The sequence below is a fragment of the Peromyscus leucopus genome, chromosome 6 (genome assembly GCF_004664715.2).
Source record: "Peromyscus leucopus breed LL Stock chromosome 6, UCI_PerLeu_2.1, whole genome shotgun sequence".
Taxonomy (NCBI): domain Eukaryota; kingdom Metazoa; phylum Chordata; class Mammalia; order Rodentia; family Cricetidae; genus Peromyscus; species Peromyscus leucopus.
Window position 1 is genome coordinate 79,980,595 of NC_051068.1, and position 21,885 is coordinate 80,002,479.

Sequence of the window (21,885 nt, forward strand, 5' to 3'; positions counted from 1 at the left end):
GACACATAGCGGAAGCCCCTTCCTTCCGCCAGCCAGGAGTGAGCCGGGAGGAGATGAAGAGGAACTGCGCTTCCAGGATCCTCTTTAGAAAGAAAAGGCATCCGAGGGACTTCAGACGGGAAGCAGAGAGGAGCTGTTTCTTCTCTGGACGAGTTCAGTTAAGATTAAACACTGTGACCCTTCTGCCTGAGCCTGATGCGGAGTCCTTGCCCCTAATTCTGCGTTCTTCCTTTGTAATAGATCACACCCTTCACTGGGGGGGCCTTGGCAGTCTGAGGTTCCACTGCCCCACAGAGCCCAGAACCCAACCTGAGGGTCCCCCAATAGTTGCTGCTGGCCACTTGCAAGGCCGGCGACAGACCCAGTCAGGTCGCCCAGCCCGCGCCCCTCGGGCCACTCTTCTCATTGGCCGAAGACGCCTCTTCTGAGTTCTCATTGGCTGCTTCACTTTTCCTCCGCCCCCACCCCGAGCCTCAAGCGGCAGCGGCGGGGGACGCTGCTCTAAGTCCCCACGCTTGGAGCCGAGGCTCCGCTCTGAGCGGTCAGGGGAGAGGAGCGCACTGAGAACTCTGCTTTCTCAAGAGCCCGAGCCCGGCAAATGGGCGAATGAGGAAGGAGAGCGGGGACATGGACTGCTATCTGCGTCGCCTCAAACAGGAGCTGGTAAGAGCGGAGCAGGAGCTGGGGGACAGGGAGGGCTGCTCCACCCAGACTTAGGTACCTGGCCTCGGCCCCGGGTTTCGTGCACCAGAGAGGCTCGGAGAGAAGATGACAACTGGCAGATAGAGTAGATAGAGGCTATAGGGCCGTCGCTCAGGGGCAAGAAACTTTGGCAAAGATTCTGATGAGGCACGAACAAGTAACAGGGAGTCAGAGCAGCCAGCCAGTCTGAAACGTGACAGAACACCCGAAGAAGAAAAGGGCGGGGGGCACATCCAGAGAGGACAGGCACACATATGGAGTAAGGCTCAAGTGCCCAGAGTCACAGGAGCGACAGGCAAGCAGCGGGCGCCGGTGCGCGGGTGCAGGACTCCTGCAGCGCACAGACAGATCCCTGTCCTGGGCAGGAGGTCAGGCTGGACTGCTCGCTCTCGTGGGGAGCTGGCACCGCCCGGGGCCCCCAGCTCTGCTGGGCTTGGCAGAGCTGGCGCGGCTGCGGGGGCAGGCTTGGCCGGCTGTCTGCCCGGGCTTGTCTGCCAGCAGGGAGGGGGGTGGCAGCTGTAATGACGGGGGAGGAGGGGCGCTGCCTGGCAGATCGCGAGCGGGAGTTGTGGAGGCCCAGCCAGATGTCAGGTCTGGGCTTGGGGAGTGTGCTGGGAGTGTGCGGGCCCCGGGGTGCTAAGGGTGAGTGTGCTACCCTGAGGAGGGGGAGTGAATCACCAAAGAGGGAGAAATGACTGCTAAGGCTGTGTTAGGGAAGTCAGGTTGGTTCTGATTTCATGCACCCCTCCCCACCCTCACCTTTAGTGTTCCCTTGCCACCAGGATTCAGGCAGACAGGTAGGCATATGCATCTTCTCTCAGCTCTGCCCTTCCCTTTCCCACCTAGACTCTCTCTTCCTCTCACTCAACCTCTCAATGTCTCTTTCGTTTTATCTCTCACGGCTGTGGGCTCTTCTGTCTCATTTTGCTACCTTCCCTTCTTCTTTTCGGAGCCAGGTCGCCAGGCATGCAAGAGCAGACCTGGATCCAGAGCGTGCCCAGCTCAGGCCCTTAAGATCTCAGGATTGCCTTTCCACTCCCATCTGTAGAGGCTCCACTCTGCCTGCTTGGCAGTGTGTTAGGGGCAGTCGTGGGTGGTAGCAGGGTGGAGGAAGGGAGCTGAAGCAGCAGGTGTCCTTACTGATGCTCCCTGACCAAGATGCCCTGGCACTAGTCCTGTCCATCCCAGTCCATGGGTCTGCCTTCTCAGGTTACTGTTCACTCCTTTAGTCCTTCCTCCCTCCCGAACCATTTCCGTGAGGACACTCAGGTGTGAAAGTTACTGCCTCCCCAGAAACACTTCTTTGGTGAGAGCCAGTGTCTGTGGATGCTCTTCTGAACCTGTACCATGCACTGTACCTTGTCAGTTTTCATATGCAGAGCATGTTAGTTCAGGATGGTGCCCCTGGCCCATAAATATCTCATACTCATGTTCTCGCTTCATGTGGCCAGCACCAGAAAGAAAGACCAAGATCATTACCGGCCATGGCTGAGGATCAAAGCCAATGTTGAGAAAAGACTCTAATAGGATCCTCTTTGTGCCTGGAACCTGGGACCATGCCACCTACATCAGGATGAGCATCTATAGAGGGTTTGTGGGTGTTCCTGGCATGGGAATGAATTTTCTAAATCTTACTGATTTGCATTTTTTACATCACTCTAGGTGGGAGGTGGTGAGGGGAGGAAGACAGTCTGTGGCTGTCAAGAGAATAAAAAAGAAAGAAGGAAGGAAGGAAGGAAAAAAGAAAGAAATCTGCACTGAGCTGAGCTCCCAGGTTTTGATCTGCAAACCCTCCACCAAGGCCTTGAGCCCCTGGGAGGAAGAAAGAGAAAGGCTAAAGTCACCCTGCTCCCCATCAGCTTTCACATGGCCTTTTGTCTGAGCATCTCCAGCCTTTGACTGTCTTGGAGAGGAAGTGAACTGCCTGGCCCAGGGCCCAGAATGACACTCAGCTGGGGGAGTTCTTCACCCCCATGGTACCCTGCCCGCTCCCCAGTGCCAGCATACTGAAGGGAAATCCCAGCAAGTGATGGGCAGAGCCATTGAAGCCTCTTCCCCTCGCAGATACCTCGCCCCAGTGTCTAAGTGGCAAGGCCAGATCTCTGTGCCTCAGGACTGAGCAATTGGAGCAAGGAGGAAAGTAGAGTGCTGTTAGCCTGGGCCCACCTTCCCCCAGGGATGGTAGGGACTGAATTCCAGGGCTGTGGCAGGGTAGGGAACTTTGGGCTTCTTTATACCCTAGGTCTGCAGAGGAGGAAAGCATTACATACAGACACTTCATGCTGTGAGTGGAGGGCTTGGGCCCTGAGGTTGGTTCACTCGGGGCAGGATCTCCTGTGCCATCCAAAAGGACTGTATGTTTCTAGGGTCTTGTCCAGGAATGCCTCATGTAATTCTGATTAAGATCTACATTTGCTTATTCCATTAAATTCCCTTCAAGAACATCCTGTTAGATACTGTGGGATAAGCCTGTTGCAGAAGGCAACCTGAACAGGTTGTATAATTGTCTTCGTCCAGAGTGTTCTGTGTTCCCCACTTTTATCCAGTCCCTTCCTTGGCACTGAATTCAGCCAAGAAAAGTTGTTCCTGAAATACAACATAGTGAAAGCTTCAAATTTCCTGAGGGGGAAAAAAAAACCTTGCATTGTAAAAATGCAGGAGGCTGAGCGTTCAGAGAGACCCTGGCGCAATTAAGCTGATAGCTAGAGTACTGGCCCTTTCTCCCTGCCTGGGAGGGGAGGAGGGTCGAGTTTCAGGAATGAAACAGGCTGAAAAAGTAGCAGCAGCAGCAGCAGCTGACACACTTCCTAATGGGAGGGGGGCTACAACATCCAGCACTCCCCTTTCCCTCCAGCCGCCAAAGCGGGGCCTGCCTGAACACAGGCCTTGGGACCAGCTGTGCCTGACACACAGCTCCCTTGTGGGGTTCCAACAAATGTATAGACACAGACACACAGGGGGAGAAGACATAGAATGCTCACAGACCACTTCTTGTGAGTTCAGATCAATTCTGAACAAACCCGATGCATACACTTTGAATGATCAGAGCTCCTCAAGTTCAGCCAAGCTGGGGAGACTTTCTGGAGGAGGAGGGTGTTCTAGGAGGACATTATAATATGCCGGTCCTAGTTGAACTCTGGGGAAGAAACCAACGGACTTTGCTTTCTCAGGCTGGGGAAAGTCCTTTCAGGGAACTTGTATTCCCAGAAGGCAATTCTTTAGTCACCAGTGGCTACAAGTTCTGGATGTCTTAGCATATGACTAAGGAATGGGGCCTAAAGACAAAGAAGGAGAAGGGTGTGGGAAAGTTATGATTGGAACTTTCAAGTATTGAGCAAAACAGCAAATTTCTGTAGAACAAAGAAAAGCGTCTACAGAAACATCTCATTCTCTGTGTGAAAAGCCCAGAGAGCTTCTGGGTCAGTTAGTCTGGGGTCAGTTGGAACACATGATTGGGGTCAGGTGAGCTTGAACCCAAACCTGGGCCTGACTCTGGCATGTTAGTTGCTTTCCCCATCTTTAGAATGGGTTGTTAGAAATATCTACTGCATATAGCTACTGTGAAGATTAAATGGCCACAGAAGTACAATCTGGCCTTGATCTTGAGAGTCTTCTGCTCCTAGCCTTCCAAAGACAAGACCAAAGTATAGGCCACCAGACCCAGTCTTTGATAAACTGGATGCTGGCCTCATCACAAGGGTCAGAAAAGTTTGGTAAGTTCATACTGGTTTAAAGCACCAACCAGACACCAGTACTGTGGATACAAATAAAAATAGACCCAAGTTTTGTCTTCCAGGAAGGTATAGTTATAGTTTAATAGAAAAGAAAACGTATATTGATATTGATGTTAAAATGCCAGGGCTGGTGTTGTAACTCAGTACTTGAGTCACACTTGCCTAGCATGTGTGAGATTCTGTGTTTAATCTTCAGTACCGGGAAAAAAAAAGTTGACATAACAAATATATAACACTGTCTAACTGTTAAAGCAACCTAATACACTGTATTTTTAATATTGCCCTCTCTCTCTCTTTCTCTCTCTCTCTCTCTCTCTCTCTCTCTCTCTCTCTCTCTGTGTGTGTGTGTGTGTGTGTGTGTGTGCTGTTTTAAGACAGGGTCTCACTATCTAGACTAACTGAAATTTCAGGTGTGAGCTACTGTACCCAGCTTTATTCTCATTTCTAAAACAAGAAAATAGAGACTGGAGGAGGTCAGGTGCCTTGGCCAAGGTCACAGAGCAGATAGCAGTGAGGGCTGGATTCAGACCTAGACAGATGACTACAGAGCTGCTGTTCCTACCTGCTCAATGGGATGTACAAAGATATGCATAGATGGGGATGGTATGTTCTGTAAGGGGCATGAGTTCAGCGCTCTGAGAAAGGAGAAGCAACATGAGGTGCAAATGTCCTGTTGTGGAGGGACAGCACACTTTGTGAGACCTTGAGGGATCAATAGGGACATGCACAGGAGTAAACAGCATTCTGGGCACCTAATGAAACGCAGGCAGGTAACACAGGTGATGTGGTCATGTGGATGTTTGAAGACCATAGACTGGAACATAGACTATATGCAGGGAAATAGTGGGTGACAAACTGAAATGGAGGCCTTGAGTGTCATGCTAAAGACTGACATTTTCTTTTGTTCATGGAACATGAATTAGAAGAGGCCAGATAAGAGAGTATATGGTGATCTGAACTAGGAAGAAGAGCAGGGAACTTCTTCAGGTTCCTTAGGCGATTGCAGGAGAGAGAGAGAGAGAGAAGAGAGCTGGCTAAGGCTGAGAGGCCAGCCTTCCAGAGCAGGCGGTATTAGGCCTCTCTCCCCATCTGTCTCTTGCCTGACCACGTGACCCTAGGAGATGGTTCACTTGGGAAAGTAGGCTCATCATTTCTCACCCTTCACTTCCTCCTCTCTTTACCCCCCTCCCTCCCGCAGCTCTTGGCAGAGTTTCCGTGTTACCTTCCTGTTGAAAGTTCTAGCCAAGAGTCAAGAAGGTCCCTATTCACTGAGCTGGAGAATGGGTCACTTGGCAGAAGTGGGGCTCTTCCCATTTCCGGCCCAGAGCCTCCTTCTGGCTTCCCCAGGGGTTGAAAGGAACTGTATGGGGATTTTGTGAGTAATGGGGTGGGGAAGGGAGGCAGGGCACACTGCCAAGTCCATGGGCAAAGCTGAGCCTGTGTCAAAGGATCCCGGCTGAGCTCCGAGAGGGCGTGAGACGCATGGAAGGAGGGCCCAGCTGCAGGATCAGTCAGGGGCCCAAGGCAGGACTTGGGAAGGCAGCCGAGGATGTTGGCATCTCCTTCTAACTCCTCCCACACCACGGAGGGCCCGGCCAGTGCCGATGGGAGGGTCTGTCCATAGACAGCTGACCTCAGAACCCCCTCCTGCTCTGTGACTCAAGGTGGTGGGATCTGCGGCCCAATGGCAGTTGCTCTTTCCTCTTAGGAGCCCTTGGTGGGAAAGAATAGGACTGGGTTGGAGGCTCTCAGGCCATGGTTTCCCACTCTTCTCCTCTTCTGATGGTAACTCTTTCTTCCACCTCCTATCGTCTGGCCTGGCTTCTCACAGCACTCCATGAAGCTAAGTAGTCCATGATGGCAAGGAGGTCCACTGGCCTAGATAAGGGGTGGGAGGCGCCTTGGGATCCCAGTTCTCTCACCCAAAAGCCTTAGAACAGGAATCATAGTGCATGCATACTTACAACTCCTACCTGATGATGGCTTGGGCTAACTTTTCATGCAAATTCCTTTATAAACACATCAGTTAGAATAAATATTAAATAGGAGTTTAACTCCTATGAAGATACAGTGAAGACAGTAAAGGCCTGGAAAAGAATGTTTGAGTAACAGTGGCTCTAGAAAAGGCGATGTGAGGGGGTCCCTAACTTCCTAATCTATCAAGTGGGGTTCTCCCCCTCCTGCCTAGCCAGCCACCCAGAGCAATAGAGGGGCTCAGCAATGCAAAGAAAAGGGTACATACCTCACACAGAAGGGTTGACATTGCACAAATTCACAACCTAAAGAACACAGATGAATCTGTCTAACGACAAGTGCCAAGTTTATCACTTAGGACCCCATCGATGTCCCCAAACTGTAGCATGGGACTCTTGACCACACCAGGAAGACTAGAGTAGATTGCACCTAGACAGACTAAAATTTGATATGCAGAAAACGTATAAGATAAAAAGCTGAATCCTAGGCAAAGCTGAAGGTAAGTGATGGATGGGGTGATATGAGGCCAAAGATGGGGGTGAGGAGACCTTTTAAGCCTTTCTCAAAGAGATTCCATTGGGGTATGCTTGAGGACTTTGTGTTTGATGGTATGTATGTGTGTCGGGGGTGGCTGTTGGGTCCATTTCTACTGAGATGAGAATCAATCATATCTTCTTAGGATGTCTCCAGGTGACCCCAAAAACAAGTAGTGCAAGGCTTGATTCTTGCAGGACGAATGGCTATGAGATACTAAGAGGCCTCGGGCATAAAGACTGGTACTCAGAGTTATTTATTTCTGGCTGTCTAAGCTAACCCCACTCCTCTGCTCCCACCCCACACTGCTCCCCTCCCTCCCACTTTGGTCCTAAGACAAGAGAAGCCCTGAGATCCCAGATGGTCCCACGCTCTGAGTGAAGAGAACAGCACAGTCTCTGCTGGCTCTTTCTCCATGGATGACATCATCCCCTTGGGGTTGGTGGGAAAGGCTGTGCTCTTGGCTCCCCTCACAGTCGTGACCCAGAGGATGCTCCTGTTTCCACCACCCCTGGCCCTCCCAGCTTCCCATAGCTTCCTTCCATTCTCACTCCTCTCCTAAGCCGTCCCTTTTGTATCAGCATGTCCTCTGCCGGAGGCTGGGCTCCTGGAAGTCAGAGTGAGGGGTCAGGAGGAAGCTGGGGATTCCCCCTTCTCCCTTTCTCTGCCTGAGTAAGGCAGGGTTGGAGACTAAGAAGCTAGGCAAAAGAGGTGTGCTAGGTCAGACCATCCATGATGCGTGGAATCCTGCCATTTGCACATTTGAAGATTCACCAAAGAGGAACTATTTTGAAAGCACACCGGAAATCTTAACAGCCAGCCTGCACTTGATGCTTTCTTTCCGCCCTGTAGATAAAGCCATTACGCCATCTAATCTGCACAGTGGCTGTTGAGGCAAGGACTATTATTCCTATTTTAAAGAATGGAGATATAGAGCTGACAATGAACTTCAGTGGCTCGAGTGCTTGCCTACAACAAAGCGCTGGGTTTGATTCCCAGCACTGCACAAAACTGCATGGAGACCATACCTATAATCCCAGCACTTGGAAGCCAGAGGATGGGATTTTCAAGATCACCCCAGTGACTCTGAGGCCAGTGGAGAAACTGAGCTGGGTGTGATAGTTCCTCCCTATGATGTCAACGCTTGGGAGGCTGAGGTAGAAGAATTGGGAGTTTGAAGCCAAGATGGGCTGCATAGCAAGACTCTATCTAAGAAAATAGAACAAATCAGTAAACACAACAATGCCCCATAGAAAACTTAAAATACAGCTACTACATGGCAGACCTGGGATTTGAACCTTGTTCCATTTGTTCCTAGACCTCCAAGTTCTGAACCAATACATAATATTTTCAATATGAATACAATTTCAGCACTTGTTTTCTTTAAAAAAAGAGCCTCTGTCTTATAGACAACCCTGAATTTATACATTCCCACACACATTCATTCTTGCTGGAAAACTGTGCAAAATGTCAGCATTATTTCTTATGGGTTTTTCCACACTGGAAGAGACTGAATGGGGTTATTTCATTCCTCCCACTACCTCTGGCCTGACCTTCCTTCTGGAAGAAAGCCTGCCAGCTTAGACTCCTTGTTGCTTGGTAAATCAAAACCTTGAGAAATGGCCCTGGCTCTTTCTCCTGCCTACTGAGAGACTTCAGGTAGCAAACAGTCTAGAGAGATGATGTGGGGAGGGGAGTCAGTAATCTCCATCCATGGTTTACGAGTGTCATGCCAAGTATTAGGTAGGTCCTAGGGTTATGTAGTGACATGCAGATCTCAGTCTCTACCTTTAAACAGTAGATACTCAATAAATATTTCATGAGCAACTGGGGGTTTAAACTATGGAAGACATGGGCCCTGTACAGAAGTAGGACTTTGGGGACCCATACCTCAAGGATCTAAGAGGAGGCCCTAACAGGAGCACAGTGGGAACATGTGTGGGACATGGATTTGAATTCCTGGAATTAAAATTTCCATCGTGGGTCTTGACTAAAGGTCATAATAGTTTGGAGCTCATAATAATTGGGTTTGGACAATAGAAAGCCACTGAGTGAGGTGATGGGGTGGAGACATGCGTCTGGAAGAGTGGTCTGGTGGCCTGGAGGCCAGTGCGGGACTATGTTAGACAGGAACAGAGGGACTGGATAGTGGTTCCAAGTGACAGGAGAGCAGATTAGAGAGTGAGGGTGAGTAGGGCAATTGGAGGGTAAAGCAATTCGTCAGGAAGGGACTGAGCTGGGTCCAAGAATCAAGCTCCATTCAGAGCTATGCCAATAGCAGCTGAGCATCTCTGAAAGAAAGGGGTCAGGACAAGGGCCACCAATGACAGGCCCAGCTAGTCTGTGTCTCTTGCTGCCGCCGTATCACCACTCCTGTCACTCAGATGGCACATATGTGCCCCAGCTGGTCCCGGGGCTGTTGGGCTGCGCCACTTCTTGCCCTGTCTCAGGAGAGTGCACAAAGCAAGGGCAATCTCGGCAGCCCAGCAAAGGCCTCCTGGCCCTCGGGGGCTGACAGTCCTCCACTGACCTTTATTGTTGCTGGCTCAAGGGAGCTTGGGCAGCTCTCTCCCCACCAGACCAGGGTTGGCAGGAGATTTGACCCAGAAGCCATAGAGGGCTAGCTGACAGCCCACGCTGCAGGGCCTTCCGTGTCCCCTACTAGTTTAGTCCCCCACCCCCACCCCTTGGGCTTAGCTCTGGGCATTAAGACAAGCCCGGGAGGTAAGATGATCCCGTGGGTCTCTGGGGGGCTTAAAAACAGATGGTTCCTGCACAGAGGCTCACTGTGAGTAACTTGATCACGACGTGGGGAGGGAGCTGGCAGGCCCAAGGCAGCTTGGGCACAGGGGCTAGGAACGTTGTGAATGTTATCAGGGGTGGCCTCTCCTCCCCAGCCTCCAAGTAGGGCCCTCGGCCCCTTCCAGATGGTACCTAGGACATGGGGCTAGGGGAGCTGGCCCCAGAATGCCTGCTTCTGGCATGGCTAGGACAGAGCCAGCCAGCCTGAGAAGGCAGGAATGAATGCTAGATCCAAGCATGAGGGAACAGGTGCTTGGGGAGGGGGGTCGGCAAGGTTGGCCAGGGGCTCCTGGCACAGAGGAGTTCCCTGGCCTCTCTCTCCGGACTAGTCACATGTGAAGAACAGTTAGAAGAAGCCCCAGGACTACCCTTTCTCTCTAGAGTCCCTCCCCTCTCTACTGCTCTAGAGAGGACAGAATAGCCTTCAAGTCTGGTCCTCTTGCCCAGCCATCTGCAGGCCATAGTTGCTCGTTCAGACAGACCTGAGCTCGAGTCCTGGCTTTATGAGCTGCATGGCCTTAGGTCTCTGGCTTTCCTCCTGACACAGCCATCTCCCGGAGTTTATGAAATTTGAATGAGATGAGATACCTGGTGCTTGCAGCGGGATTCCTATTATGGAGTATTCTCAAACATTTATTGCCACCATTATCCACCAGGGAGGAACAACATAAGCAGGACAAGAGTGGCTATTATCATCCTTTCAAAGATTATTTATTTTTATTTTATGTGCATGGGTATTTTGCCTGCATGTAAGTCTATGCATCACATGTGCATAGCGCCCAAGGAAGCCATCAGATCCCCTGGAACTGGAGTTACAGATGGTTGTGAGCTGCCACGCGGGTGTCGGGAATCGAACCTGGGTCCTCTGGAAGAGCAGCCAGTGCCCTTAGCCTCTGAGCCATCTCTCTGGCCCCACTACTACCGCTTTGTGTACCCTCAGACTAAACTCAGCTCCACCTTTTGCTGTCCAATCACTTCTGGGCCTTCGTTAGCTTATCTGTCAGATGGAAGCAATTAGCAGTCACAATCTCAAAGAGCAGGTGGACCAAGCTGTGATGTTTGATGGCTTAGGTGTATTGAATGCATTTTTCACTTAACCATAATTTCAGTGTACTGTGGATTTAGCAAGCAGGGGAGCATCTGAACAGCTTTTAGGACAGTGCCTGTCTTGCTTAGTCCACCGCCATTAATGTTCTTTCTCTTATCCAGCCACAGCAGTGTTTTGTTTCCTCCTCTCAGGACACAGGTCTGCCCTGTAGCAGACTGCAGAGGTGAGGTCCTAATGGCAGGCTTGCATGACCCTGGAAGTGTGTGTTCCCGAGGTTACAGGTTGAGGTTCAAGGCTGAGGGGTAACCCTCCCTGTAGGCCTAGCGCTCACTGGCCCCGCGTTTTCTCTCCTTGCAGATGTCCATGAAAGAGGTGGGGGATGGCTTACAGGATCAGATGAACTGCATGATGGGCGCGCTGCAAGAGCTGAAGCTCCTACAGGTGCAGACAGCGTTGGAACAGCTGGAGATTTCTGGAGGCACGCCGGCCTTCAGCTGCTCCGAGAGCTCACAGAAACAGCCCGAGTGTCCTCGCTGGCAGGGTAGTGGAGGTCCTGCCAGGCCTGTGGCCTCTCCTTCCTCCAGCCAGACTTCCTTTGACAGCAGCCCCAAGTTTCCATGCCATAGGGGTGTCTGTGGGAAGGATCTTGCTCCCCTTCCCAACATGCAGCTGCCGGAGGACCAAAACTGTACCCAACAGGGGCTGGAGTGGGTGGAACCAGATGACTGGACCTCAACGTTGATGTCACGGGGCAGAAATCGGCAGCCTCTGGTGTTAGGGGACAATGTCTTTGCAGACCTGGTGGGCAACTGGCTAGACTTACCAGAACTGGAGAAGGGTGGGGAGAAGAGTGAGACCGGGGGACCCAGGGAGCCCAAAGGAGAAAAAAGCCAGTCCCGGGAGCTGGGTCGCAAGTTTGCCCTAACAGCAAACATTTTTAGGAAGTTCTTGCGCAGCGTGCGGCCTGATCGAGACCGGCTGCTCAAGGAGAAGCCAGGGTGGATGACGCCCATGGTCTCTGAGTCACGAGCCGGACGCTCGCAAAAAGTCAAGAAGAGGAGCCTTTCCAAGGGCTCGGGACGGTTCCCTTTCTCAAGCACGGGAGAGCCCAGACACATTGACACCCCCGCCACCAGCAGCCCCAAGGCCTTAGAACCCTCCCGTGGGGGCTTTGACATTAACACAGCTGTCTGGGTCTGAATTTGAGAGACACTGGCTGAACCTAAAAGGCGGCCTCTCTGGGCCCTGGGGGGAGAGGGAGGGCAGATGGCGTGGTCTTCAGGCCAGATGCAAGTTCCCATCCTCAGAAAGAAAGGAAAGCAGAGTTCTTAGGTCTCACTAGAACAGTGGGGAGAGACTGTTATAGGGCAGGCTGAGGTAAGAGTCCCTGGAAAGAGTGTGTGTGTGTGTGTGTGTGTGTGTGTGTGTGTGTGTGTGTGTGTGTTCTTTTGAGGATGAATGTGAGGGTAGTTGGGAGAGAGGCAGGGGAGGAGCCCAGACCCAGCCTGCATTCCTCTATTGCCTTCCCAAGACCTCAGCTGAACATTCTATATGGAAAGGGACACCGAGCCCTCTGGTTTCCCTGAGGAATTCCCAATAAAGGCCTGTCTCAGGGGTCCCCAACCATTTTAATGGTCTGCTTCCCTGACATTTCTTTTAAGGGCTGGTCTCTCAGGATGGAGCACCAGAGAGTGAATTCCCTACACACAGCCCTTCCTAGTACCAAGATTTCAGCCCATAGCTGGGTGCTGGGTGCTAGGACTGGAACAAGCAGGTGTGTGTGTGTGTGTGTGTGTGTGTGTGTGTGTGTGTGTGTGTGGTGAGGAAGCCTGAGATGCTCTTGCATCTCCAAAGTGCAGAGGAGGAGCAATGTGCCTTCACGCAGGTGCCGTCTCATGAATCCAAGTAGACATGCCCGCTTTCCAGATGGAGCAGCAGTCTCCAAGGTGTCCAAGAACACACGGCTGGTAGGGGGCAAAACAGGTGAGGGCAACCTCAGGGTTATTGCTGGACCCTGGAGTCACATACTGCCTGGCTGAGCAGCGGGTCCCCAGCCTGACTCCTGTTGCCCGCCTTAATGCTCCTGCAGGGCGGCAGATGCTTGGGGTGAGCCCAGAAACAGCCCTCATACATTAAAAAAATCCCTAGTCCGCATCTCGTAGTCACCCAGAGAATCGAACGAGTCCCGGCCTCATCTACCCTCATCACCCTGGAAGTCAACCGGGGACCCCCTGAGTGAGGTTGATGCCAGGCATGTAGTGTAGTGAGCCGGCAAGCAAGTCCAGGGCCGCCTGGGTCCATGGAGGGGCCATCTTGGCCCTCCCTCCTTGGCCAGAAGAGAACAAAGTAGGTCCCTGTTCGAGCCCAGCCACCCCGGAGGGCGGCTTAGCTCCTCCCTCACCCCCTCCCGCAGACCCAGCTCAGCTTGATGGGGTGTGACAACTGCAATTAGAGGCGAGCCGCCTGCTCCCCCCAGAGCATTAAGAGCAAATTGGAGAAGAAAACTAACAAGAGAAGCTCTTCTGCCTGCAGCCTGGACCCCCAGGGGACCGAGTGGGGGAAGGGGGGAGGTAACAGCAGCTGTGGGGAGGGTCACCTGAAAGTTCCCACGCAGACAAATGATAGATGGTTACTTTTTTAAGTGGGGAAAGGGTTTTCTTTTCTTTTTTTTTTTTTTTTTTGCCAGGCAGTGTGCCCATCTCTTTGAGACCTAGAATGACCTGGAATCATTTTCCCGATAAATCAATGGGTCAAAGAGTCATGGCATGCCAGCTGCCCAGATCAGGCTGCTTGCAAAAGAAAGCAGCTCCCAGTTTGGATCCCTGGGCACCAGGCCTATCTACCTTGGCCTGGAGTCTGTCAGCTGGGCTCACTCTTTCTGGCCAAGCGGGTCCTTGTCCATCCTGCCTCCCCTGAATTTCTTTGACTGTGGCTGCCTTTGGTGGCTGCAGCAATGTGTGTAGAAGAGGAACATGTGAAAAACTTACACCCTGATTCCTGAAGGGTGGAACACTCCTGAAATTATTTAAGAGGGCATGAACTATGATCGTATAGGAAGCCAAGCCACTTCTTCACCATCCATGTGCAACTCATTTGTTTTGTGGACTAGGGGTAGTTAACATTGTTTAAATCAGCTAACACGACAGACTCCTCTCCTGCCCGGGCATTGTGATGGAAGATGATGAAAGAGGAGAATTCAGCGATGAGAGAGGAACCGGCTGCTGACCTCCAAGCTACCAACGTACACAAAGAAACAGAGTTAATCATCACCTGGCCAGAAAAGAGTCAAAGGCCCAAAACAAAACAATTAGGGAGTAATTTTGGCTTCCAGGATAATCCACAGGTGCCGGGCACCTTTGCCTTTATTTCTCTTATTTCCTTTTTGCTACGCCCAGGAAATGGTTGCTCATTTTACCTGAATAGAGGCTCAGAGAAGTTAACTCCTTCAAGGTCACACAATACAAAGCTGGGATTGAAATGGTTTGTAACTGACTTCCAATCTTGTGTTCCTGTTACCTGGCAAACTGTCCATATCAAGCCAGATCATGAATAACAACATTTGTCCTTTGTGATTATTCACATTTCTTCATGATTGACAAGTGGTATGCTCATTAGCTATTTGAGGACTATCTACTGGAGGAATATTGGAGGAATTTTGCCTGGGCTTCAAAAGGGCTGATATACTGTACCACCGACTATGGCATGCTTTGCTGATGAAAGACTATGGGAACTCAACTTCATGTAATTTTACTTTCTGCCCACATCCTTGGCTCCTGCTGAGATAGTGATGGAGACTGAAGTGGAGTGAAGAGGTGACGAGTAATGTCTCGGGTCTTAGTGATGCAGAGTGCAGGGCAATGTGTCTGTGGAGGAGATAGGGAAACAGTAGGCAGAGATACTGACAGCTTAATTCTGCCTCTTGGGCTCATTTTATGGTTAATTAGGACATGCAAATGAGCTGGAAGCTCATTTAATACCCTTCTTGGCACGGAGGCCTGCCCCACACCTGGCCTAATTCCTTGGCAGGTACTGATGCCCTCTGATTGGCCTAGGCATCTTCTCAGGGCTCCACCTGCCTCTCTGTGGTCAGTCTGTAGATATTCTCCAACCACAGCATCCACTGGAAGATCCCTTCGCTACTGGGCATGGTTGGTAGAACCTGCCAGATCTCTGTTTCCTCTTTATAGGCCTGCAGAACTAGAACCTCTCTTTCTTCTCTCCTCCAGGCTCCTCTGCAGCCTACCCTCAGGGTGATCTCTAACCCAAACTGATCTTGAGGAACAGACATTTGACTCAGCTCTGCCAACTATCCTCACCTGTTCCCCAGAGGCTCCATAGGAGAGAGTCCTGTTTTTCTCAAGTCACCCCAACATTCTCAGCAGGATAAAATCAAGAGTACCGAAGCTTCCCTGGAGAAGTGTCTATTCATTTCAGGTGATCTCTCCAACCAGGGCAGTTAGGTGATTCTGCCAGCACCAGGCATTTCTATAAATTCCTGATTTGGAGTCAAATAGACAGGAATCTAGACCCAGGCCTGTCATTGTGTGGGCCTGCGCATGTTGCCTGACCTGTTGGAGGCTCCTCTGCTCTCACGTGAAGCAGGGATGATGTGGGGCCACTGTCAGGTGTAAAGCCCAAAGTACTGGGGTGGAGTACACTGTTCCTAACACACAGCTTCTACAGAAACGGCACTAGCTACCCATCCCCAGCTTAATCACAGACCCCAAGGGACAATACTGAAAATAAACAGTGCTTTCTCTGAGCCCTGGTGTTCTGCTAAAAAGTACACCATGACTATCATTTTATCGAGGGACTGTGGCAAGGATCAGAGGTGTGTAAATGTGTTTTGTCCACTGTAGAGATGTTGCTCACCTGGGCTGCTTTGCCAAATGTTACATTCATCCTTTTTGTCAAGTAGGGAAGGATAGCACCCTGGGCCAGACTAGGAAGGTGCTTGAGGCCCCCATTGCCTAAGAACCTGCCCTAGGGACATACTCAATGTCTTATGTACCAAATTCTCCCTCTCTGACAACCTGGGGCCTCAATTTCAGGCCAGGGATAAAGTTGAATGAGCCAAATTCTGCTGGACAGCTGTTTGTCCTTGGTGGCCAGAGTTCCCTTCCAGGTCACATCATTCCTTTTCTCTAGACACCCTGGGGGCCATCCCTAAGATTCACCGTTTCCCCCATGAAGCCTGAATTTGACAAGACCTACTACTCCTTGTCCTTCCCGTGACCCCTTCCATCAGTCCCAGCATATCCCTTCCATCTACCTCCTCCAAGCCCAATGCACACCCATGCAAGCCAGGGAGTCATCTTTGTCCCTGCAAGAGCCCCCATTCTTACATTCCAGTCCCCCACCGGAGTCCTCTCTCCCTCACCACCCCCAGTCCCCTAAAGCACCTCTGTGCTGCTCAGAGGCCACAAGTCGGTGTGCCCATAGCTGGGGGCACATCTCTCACAGGAGACCTTGACAATTACTAAGTTCTTCTTTCCTCTGCATCTCCTCAAGCAGGATCCCTGACTGGACTCTACCCTGCCCAGGGACAGTAGGAAACAGCGTTCTGAGCCTCTGCTTATTTTGAACTCTCCCCAACATTGTACCTTCCCTCTCTGGCCTTCTGGCCAGGCAGGGTGGTTTGGGCATCCATTCGGAAGCTGTATGTAGGTGCTGGTTCCAAGGGGGAAGCTGTCCTTATCTAAGTATATGATCCAGGGTTTGTAAGGATGCTAATGGGGTCTAGGAGCAGTTTGTGACATCATCGCTTCCTGTGTGTCCCAAATGTCAAGTGGCCCACCCTTGCTCAAGTAGACCCCCAACTGGCTTGCTAGGCCTTGTTTCAGAACTTCTCACCCACTTTACCTATGAAGGAGATGGGTTGCCTTCAGTGCTCCAAGCTTGGGTCTGCCTGTGCCGTCCCGAGTACAGTTCCTGCTCAGACTGCCTTGAACCCTCCCATAGGCCTTGGCTGTCTTGGCCTAAACCCCAGGACTTAGCTTGACAAGCTCCTTCTGTGCATGCTTTCCTTCTCCTCCAGATCTCTGAGCACCACCAAGGTAGTGACTACTCAGTATTTCTGCTTCCAGTACTGAGCTCGGGGCTGCTGTGCGGTTTCCACTCCCCAGGGAGTCCTGAGCTGAGTGCACCATTAGGGGCTGTTTTAGACAGCCAGTGGCCAAGCTTTTCTTGGCTGACCCTCTCCTACTCTGTTTCTCACAGCTTCAAAGTCCATCTCCCAGGAAAGAGGGGAGTCGTGACCAGCTCCCGTCCGAGCAGGGAACTTCAGTAGACAGCCTCCCTCTAGCTCTTGTGCAGTCCCGACCCTGGTTCACTGCTTGGCTTCCCAAGCCAATTCTATTTTAATTCCAGCTGGTGTGGGGTCTCACCTCCCTTCTCTCACCTATCCGTTGTCATGCTGTCACTGGGCTGCTCAGGCCTTTCAGATGATCGCAGCCACTTCTCTCTCAAGAGCCACTGAAGAAATCACCTTTGTCCCAGCCCCCCCCCCCCCCCCCAATTTTCTCCTTTTCTTGCCTGGCCTCTTTCCTCCAGCCTTCCTGACCTGGGTCACACCCATGGATGTCCTTTTTTACCTTCCTACCCCAGGATGTTTTCCTAAATTGCTACGCTTGAACAGGGACACCAAGTCTGCTAGATCCTCCTCCCCTTATTGTGACTATTAAGGGAGGGGAGGGGTGGGCAGGGTAACAGGGAAGGAAATTGAGAGTTGGGTGGTGAGCGCCTGCCTTCACCTCCAGTTCCACTTCTGGCCACACTCCAGGCATTGTCTCCCCACCAGGCCCAGAAGGTGCACAGGCACTTGTGTGCAAGTTGTGGGAGAGGGCTGGACATCACAAACTTAGCAAGGTGGTGTGTGTGTGTGTGTGTGTGTGTGGTGGTGGGGGGAGGGGGACTAGGTGGGTGCTGGGATGGACTCCCAGACCTTGCTTATGCTAGATCCACACTCTACCACTGAGCCACCTCCTCCCTAGCCCTGAATCAAGCACTTAAAAAAGAAAGTAATGAAGTTTCTTCCAAATGAGGCAAACACAACTGAACCCCTGTATACCATCAGCTCCCTGGGCATCTCAGACATGTCTGTGTTCAATTCACACCTGCCAGTAGTCTAAAGACCACCATCCCAGAGCCTTAGGCCAAAGTGAGTGAAGTGACTGTTCAGACCCTCTGAGGTTCCAAGGAAACTCAGATGACAGAAAATGGCTAAGTTTTGCACCAGCGATTCCAGGGGTCCAAAGAACTCCACAAAGCTTCTGGCGTAGGCTTCAGGACCCTTCTGGGAGTATAGGGATCAAATAGTGTCTCCAAGCTTCTTGCTTTACAGTTCACAAAGGATGGGCAGGCTCCACTGTTCCAAGCCCTATTTTGCCAACTGGGAAGGCTGAATGCCTCACACTTCCTTATCCCAGACTTTCCTTCAAACTACAGCCCATCCAGCTGGAGAGGAAGAGCCCCGTCATGCTTAGGCAAGTTGGACCAGGAGCTACATTAGTAACTGTGGCCTGTGGATTCCTCACCCACATGGAAAAAGACCTGTCAATGGGATGCCAATGAGGAAGCTGGGCCCGACATGACAGAACTAAAAACTAGGATACAGCACAACTGTAGACAGCCAGAGGGGCTGCTGCCTATCTATGGTGTGAAGACAGAGGGAAACCTCATAAGGTATGGGAGAGCTAGTAGTTACCGAATGTCCAAGGTGTTGGCCTATGCTAAACATGAGGGGAATAAGCCATGTCAGATAACACAGAAATAAAAGCAAAAGCTTTTCCTTCTTAATCCTTTCTAACATCCTTGTGAGCCAAAGCATCAGGAACTGGTGGTTCATAAAGAACTGATAAATGTAATTTGTATAGGTGTTTTGTCTGCATGTATATATGTTCACCACATTTATGCAGTGCCCATGGAACCAGATAAGGAGTCGGGTACCCTAGAACTAGAGTTTAATGGTTGTGAGCGGCCATTTGGGTTCCGGGACCTCTTCAAGTGCAACAAGTGCTCTTAACTGCTGAACCATCTCTCCAGCCTCCAACAGTGTTCTTGATGACACACTACTGATTCTATGTTGTGCCTTTTGTTAAAATCCTTCCCAGACTAATACTGATTTCCCCCCTCCATATTCAACTCAGCCAATTCTACTATCTACACTAGTCTTCCTCTTGTTTATTCTCCACCAGCCATCCTGACGTCTTCATTAGTCTTCCAACATGCCCAGCCTATGCTAGAGTAAGGCCCTTACCCTTATCCTTTCCCCGTGTGAAGACCCTACTTCCTCCCAGGCAGTTGGCATGGGCTCTCACATTTTCAGTGTTTCCTCACATAATCAACACAGGGACACATAAATCTTCCACCCACTTATTCCTGTTGCCCGCTGTACCATATACTTTTTTTTTTTTTTACAGCATCCATAATAAACACAAGGGGTTTCAACAGCTTTATCTATCCACATGTGTGGTATGTGCAGTGCGTGTGCCCATGTGCCAGTGCACGTGTCCTTGCATATGTTTGTGAAGGCCAGAGGTCAATGCTGAGTGTCTCCCTTTATCACTTGCCACTTTGTTTTAAGATGGGGTCTTTCACTGAACCTGCAGCTCATTGTTTGGCTAGACTTGATGGCCAGTCAGTTCCTGGGACCATCTCTGTTCACTTGCCAATGCTGGGATTACAGGAATCACTAGGCCCTGCGTTTTACATGGGTGTGTGAGTGATAAGGATCCAAACTCAAGTCCTTTTGTTTACACAGAAAACACTTGGGGTACCTACGTACTCACTTATCTCCCCATCACAATATTTTGCCATTTTCTAAAGATTGAAAGTCTACAAGGGATGATATTTGGATATGTTTGATTCATTGTTGTATTCCATGCATTCAGAGCAGTACTGGTGTAGAGCACAAATAACAGTAATTGTTGATATTTCCATGAAGATCATGCATTTTTCTGCTTTGTAGGCCCTCCAAGTTTAGTGTTAAAAATTTGAACATGGGCAAGACTAAAGAAAATCACTGAAAACAACAGTTCAAAGCAAGAGACACACAACTGTTTAAAATGGGAAGCTTTATTAAAGTTTTTCCTTTATGGAAACAGCCAATCTCTTGCATAAGCAATTAGCAGTTGGGCCTAGAACTATAGTTGTCTGCTTCTTAACAAGCCCAAAGCATTTGCAACTCTCAAGTTTCTTTCGAAGGCTGTTAATGCCTGGAAAACAGAATCCATGTTGCCTTTCCAAGAAAGAACTAGGCATCCAGTTCCAAATCTCTAGCTGTTCTTAAAGGAACATTTAAACATGATAGAGTTAAGAGGACTGCACAGTCAATGAATCCAAGATGAAACTGCAGGAAGAGAAACCCAAGATGAACCTAATAGCTGTACTGTATTTGCAAGAATAGATATGTTTATGTTCTGAGCAACTAATAGCTGGGTAGTCAGACTTCTCAATGCTCACATTCATTTGCTTCCCACAAGACAGGCTCTTCCCAGATCCTAGAAGAACATGCAGACCAATGTGTCCTTTGATGTTTGGGGTGGATTCAGTGGTCTACGTTACTACATATTTAGCACCTTAAATAAGCACAAGACTCAAATAAAAGTATATTTTGAAAATTATTTTTTCTCCTCCAATTATGAGACGATTTCTTCATTATGCTGGTTTCAACATATAATTTATAAGAGCACATTTTGTTTTCTAATATCCTGTGAATACTGGTCAGGAAGAAAAACATAATACTCATTAATTCTCTTTCTGCCCCATAGTTCCTAGACCAAAACTCAGACATATGACTGACAAATAAATAACTGTTGACCTGTGAGGGTACACAGGGAAGCTATTTTAAAGTGGCAAGACTCATAGATGCAGAACATTTTATTACTATTTGTATGAGAAAAATGACTCCAAACTACTTGTTTCAATGGATAGCAAAATAGCAGCATTTTGCTCTACATATCAATTTTTCCAAGTACATTACACCGTCAAAGAAGTGAATTGTCTTACTGAGGAGTAAAACGTGGCTTCTGATGACATCAGATGAAGATGCCAGACCAAAATGAGTTCCGGGCTGTGATGGGACAGCAGTTACATGCCAACAGCCACTGTTTCTTCAAACATTAAGAAAAATACTTAAGTGGCCACAGTTCATTAAGTTAATGGTATTCATACCTCCCACACATTTTGTGTATCTTTCCTGCCTGATTAAGTTGTAAATGAGGGAGCGCTTCCATGCCTCTTTGTAAGGAAAGGGATGTACAGAATACTTTTGATATGCTGGTAGAAAGAAGCATCATCTGATACTGACGCTCCCCCTGGTGGAGGGTAAGATGATATACTAGTATTTACTGTTAATTCTAAAACTAGTGGAGGCATCAAGTCATTAAAGTTGCTTGTGGTCTAGTTGAGGGAAAAGAAAAACTACCAGTTGTAGCATCAAGCTTCCTTTAAATGAGTGTTTTTCACACAACTAAAGCTATTATACCTGAAACAGCCACAAGCACTACTATGGAATTCATTCATGAATATGCATGATGATTAAATCAAGAGACTCTTGATTTCTTGGCTATAAAAATATATCTTGTCTTTGGGCACCCCCTTCCAAGACCACGGAGTTCACAAAAAGACACTATAAGAAGATAACTCTCTTAGCAGGACACCTTTCCAACTTGCTCAGCAAGTACAGAATTCCCTTAGATAACACTGCATTCCTGACTCTATTGGTCCTGCCTTAAATACCCATGGATGCCAAAAAGGGCATTTTTCTTGATTTTTGCCTTTAATCCCAGTGGAGAGTGTAAAAGGTGACAAAGGAAGCTGATAAAAAGAAAATCAGTCATGTAACAAATACCTACACAACTCATCTGACACAGGATTTAGACATTTTACTGGTTTGCATGAGGTCTGTCTGTTCATGATTTTAAATCCAAAGAAATGAGAAATATTTCAAAGGATAATGATTTCAAAGGTCCTTAAAATATGGACTGCCTCTAACTGGGCACACAGTGACATGCTCCTGTAGTCCTAGTTACTTGAGACACTGAGGCAGGAGGATCACCTGAACCCAGAGCTTTGAAGCCAGCCTGAGCA

General features: G+C 49.7%; 1 protein-coding gene across 1 annotated transcript; it reads left to right on the forward strand.

Moving 5' to 3' along the window:
- The first annotated feature begins 465 nt into the window (after nt 1-465).
- Nucleotides 466-20,417, forward strand: Inka2 (inka box actin regulator 2). Its single transcript, XM_028889937.2, has 2 exons — nt 466-663; nt 11,152-20,417. The coding sequence occupies exons 1-2, from the start codon at nt 607-609 to the stop codon at nt 11,992-11,994; spliced, it is 900 nt and encodes a 299-aa protein (XP_028745770.1). The 5' UTR covers nt 466-606; the 3' UTR covers nt 11,995-20,417.
- The last annotated feature ends 1,468 nt before the right edge of the window (nt 20,418-21,885 follow it).

What these genes read in the sequence shown, in the direction of transcription:
- Inka2 (XM_028889937.2), top strand. Translation starts at nt 607, where the DNA reads ATGAGGAAGGAGAGCGGGGACATGGACTGCTATCTGCGTCGCCTCAAA. An exon ending in GTCGCCTCAAACAGGAGCTG is followed by an intron (nt 664 to 11,151) that starts GTAAGAGCGGAG and finishes CTCTCCTTGCAG; the next exon opens with ATGTCCATGAAAGAGGTGGG.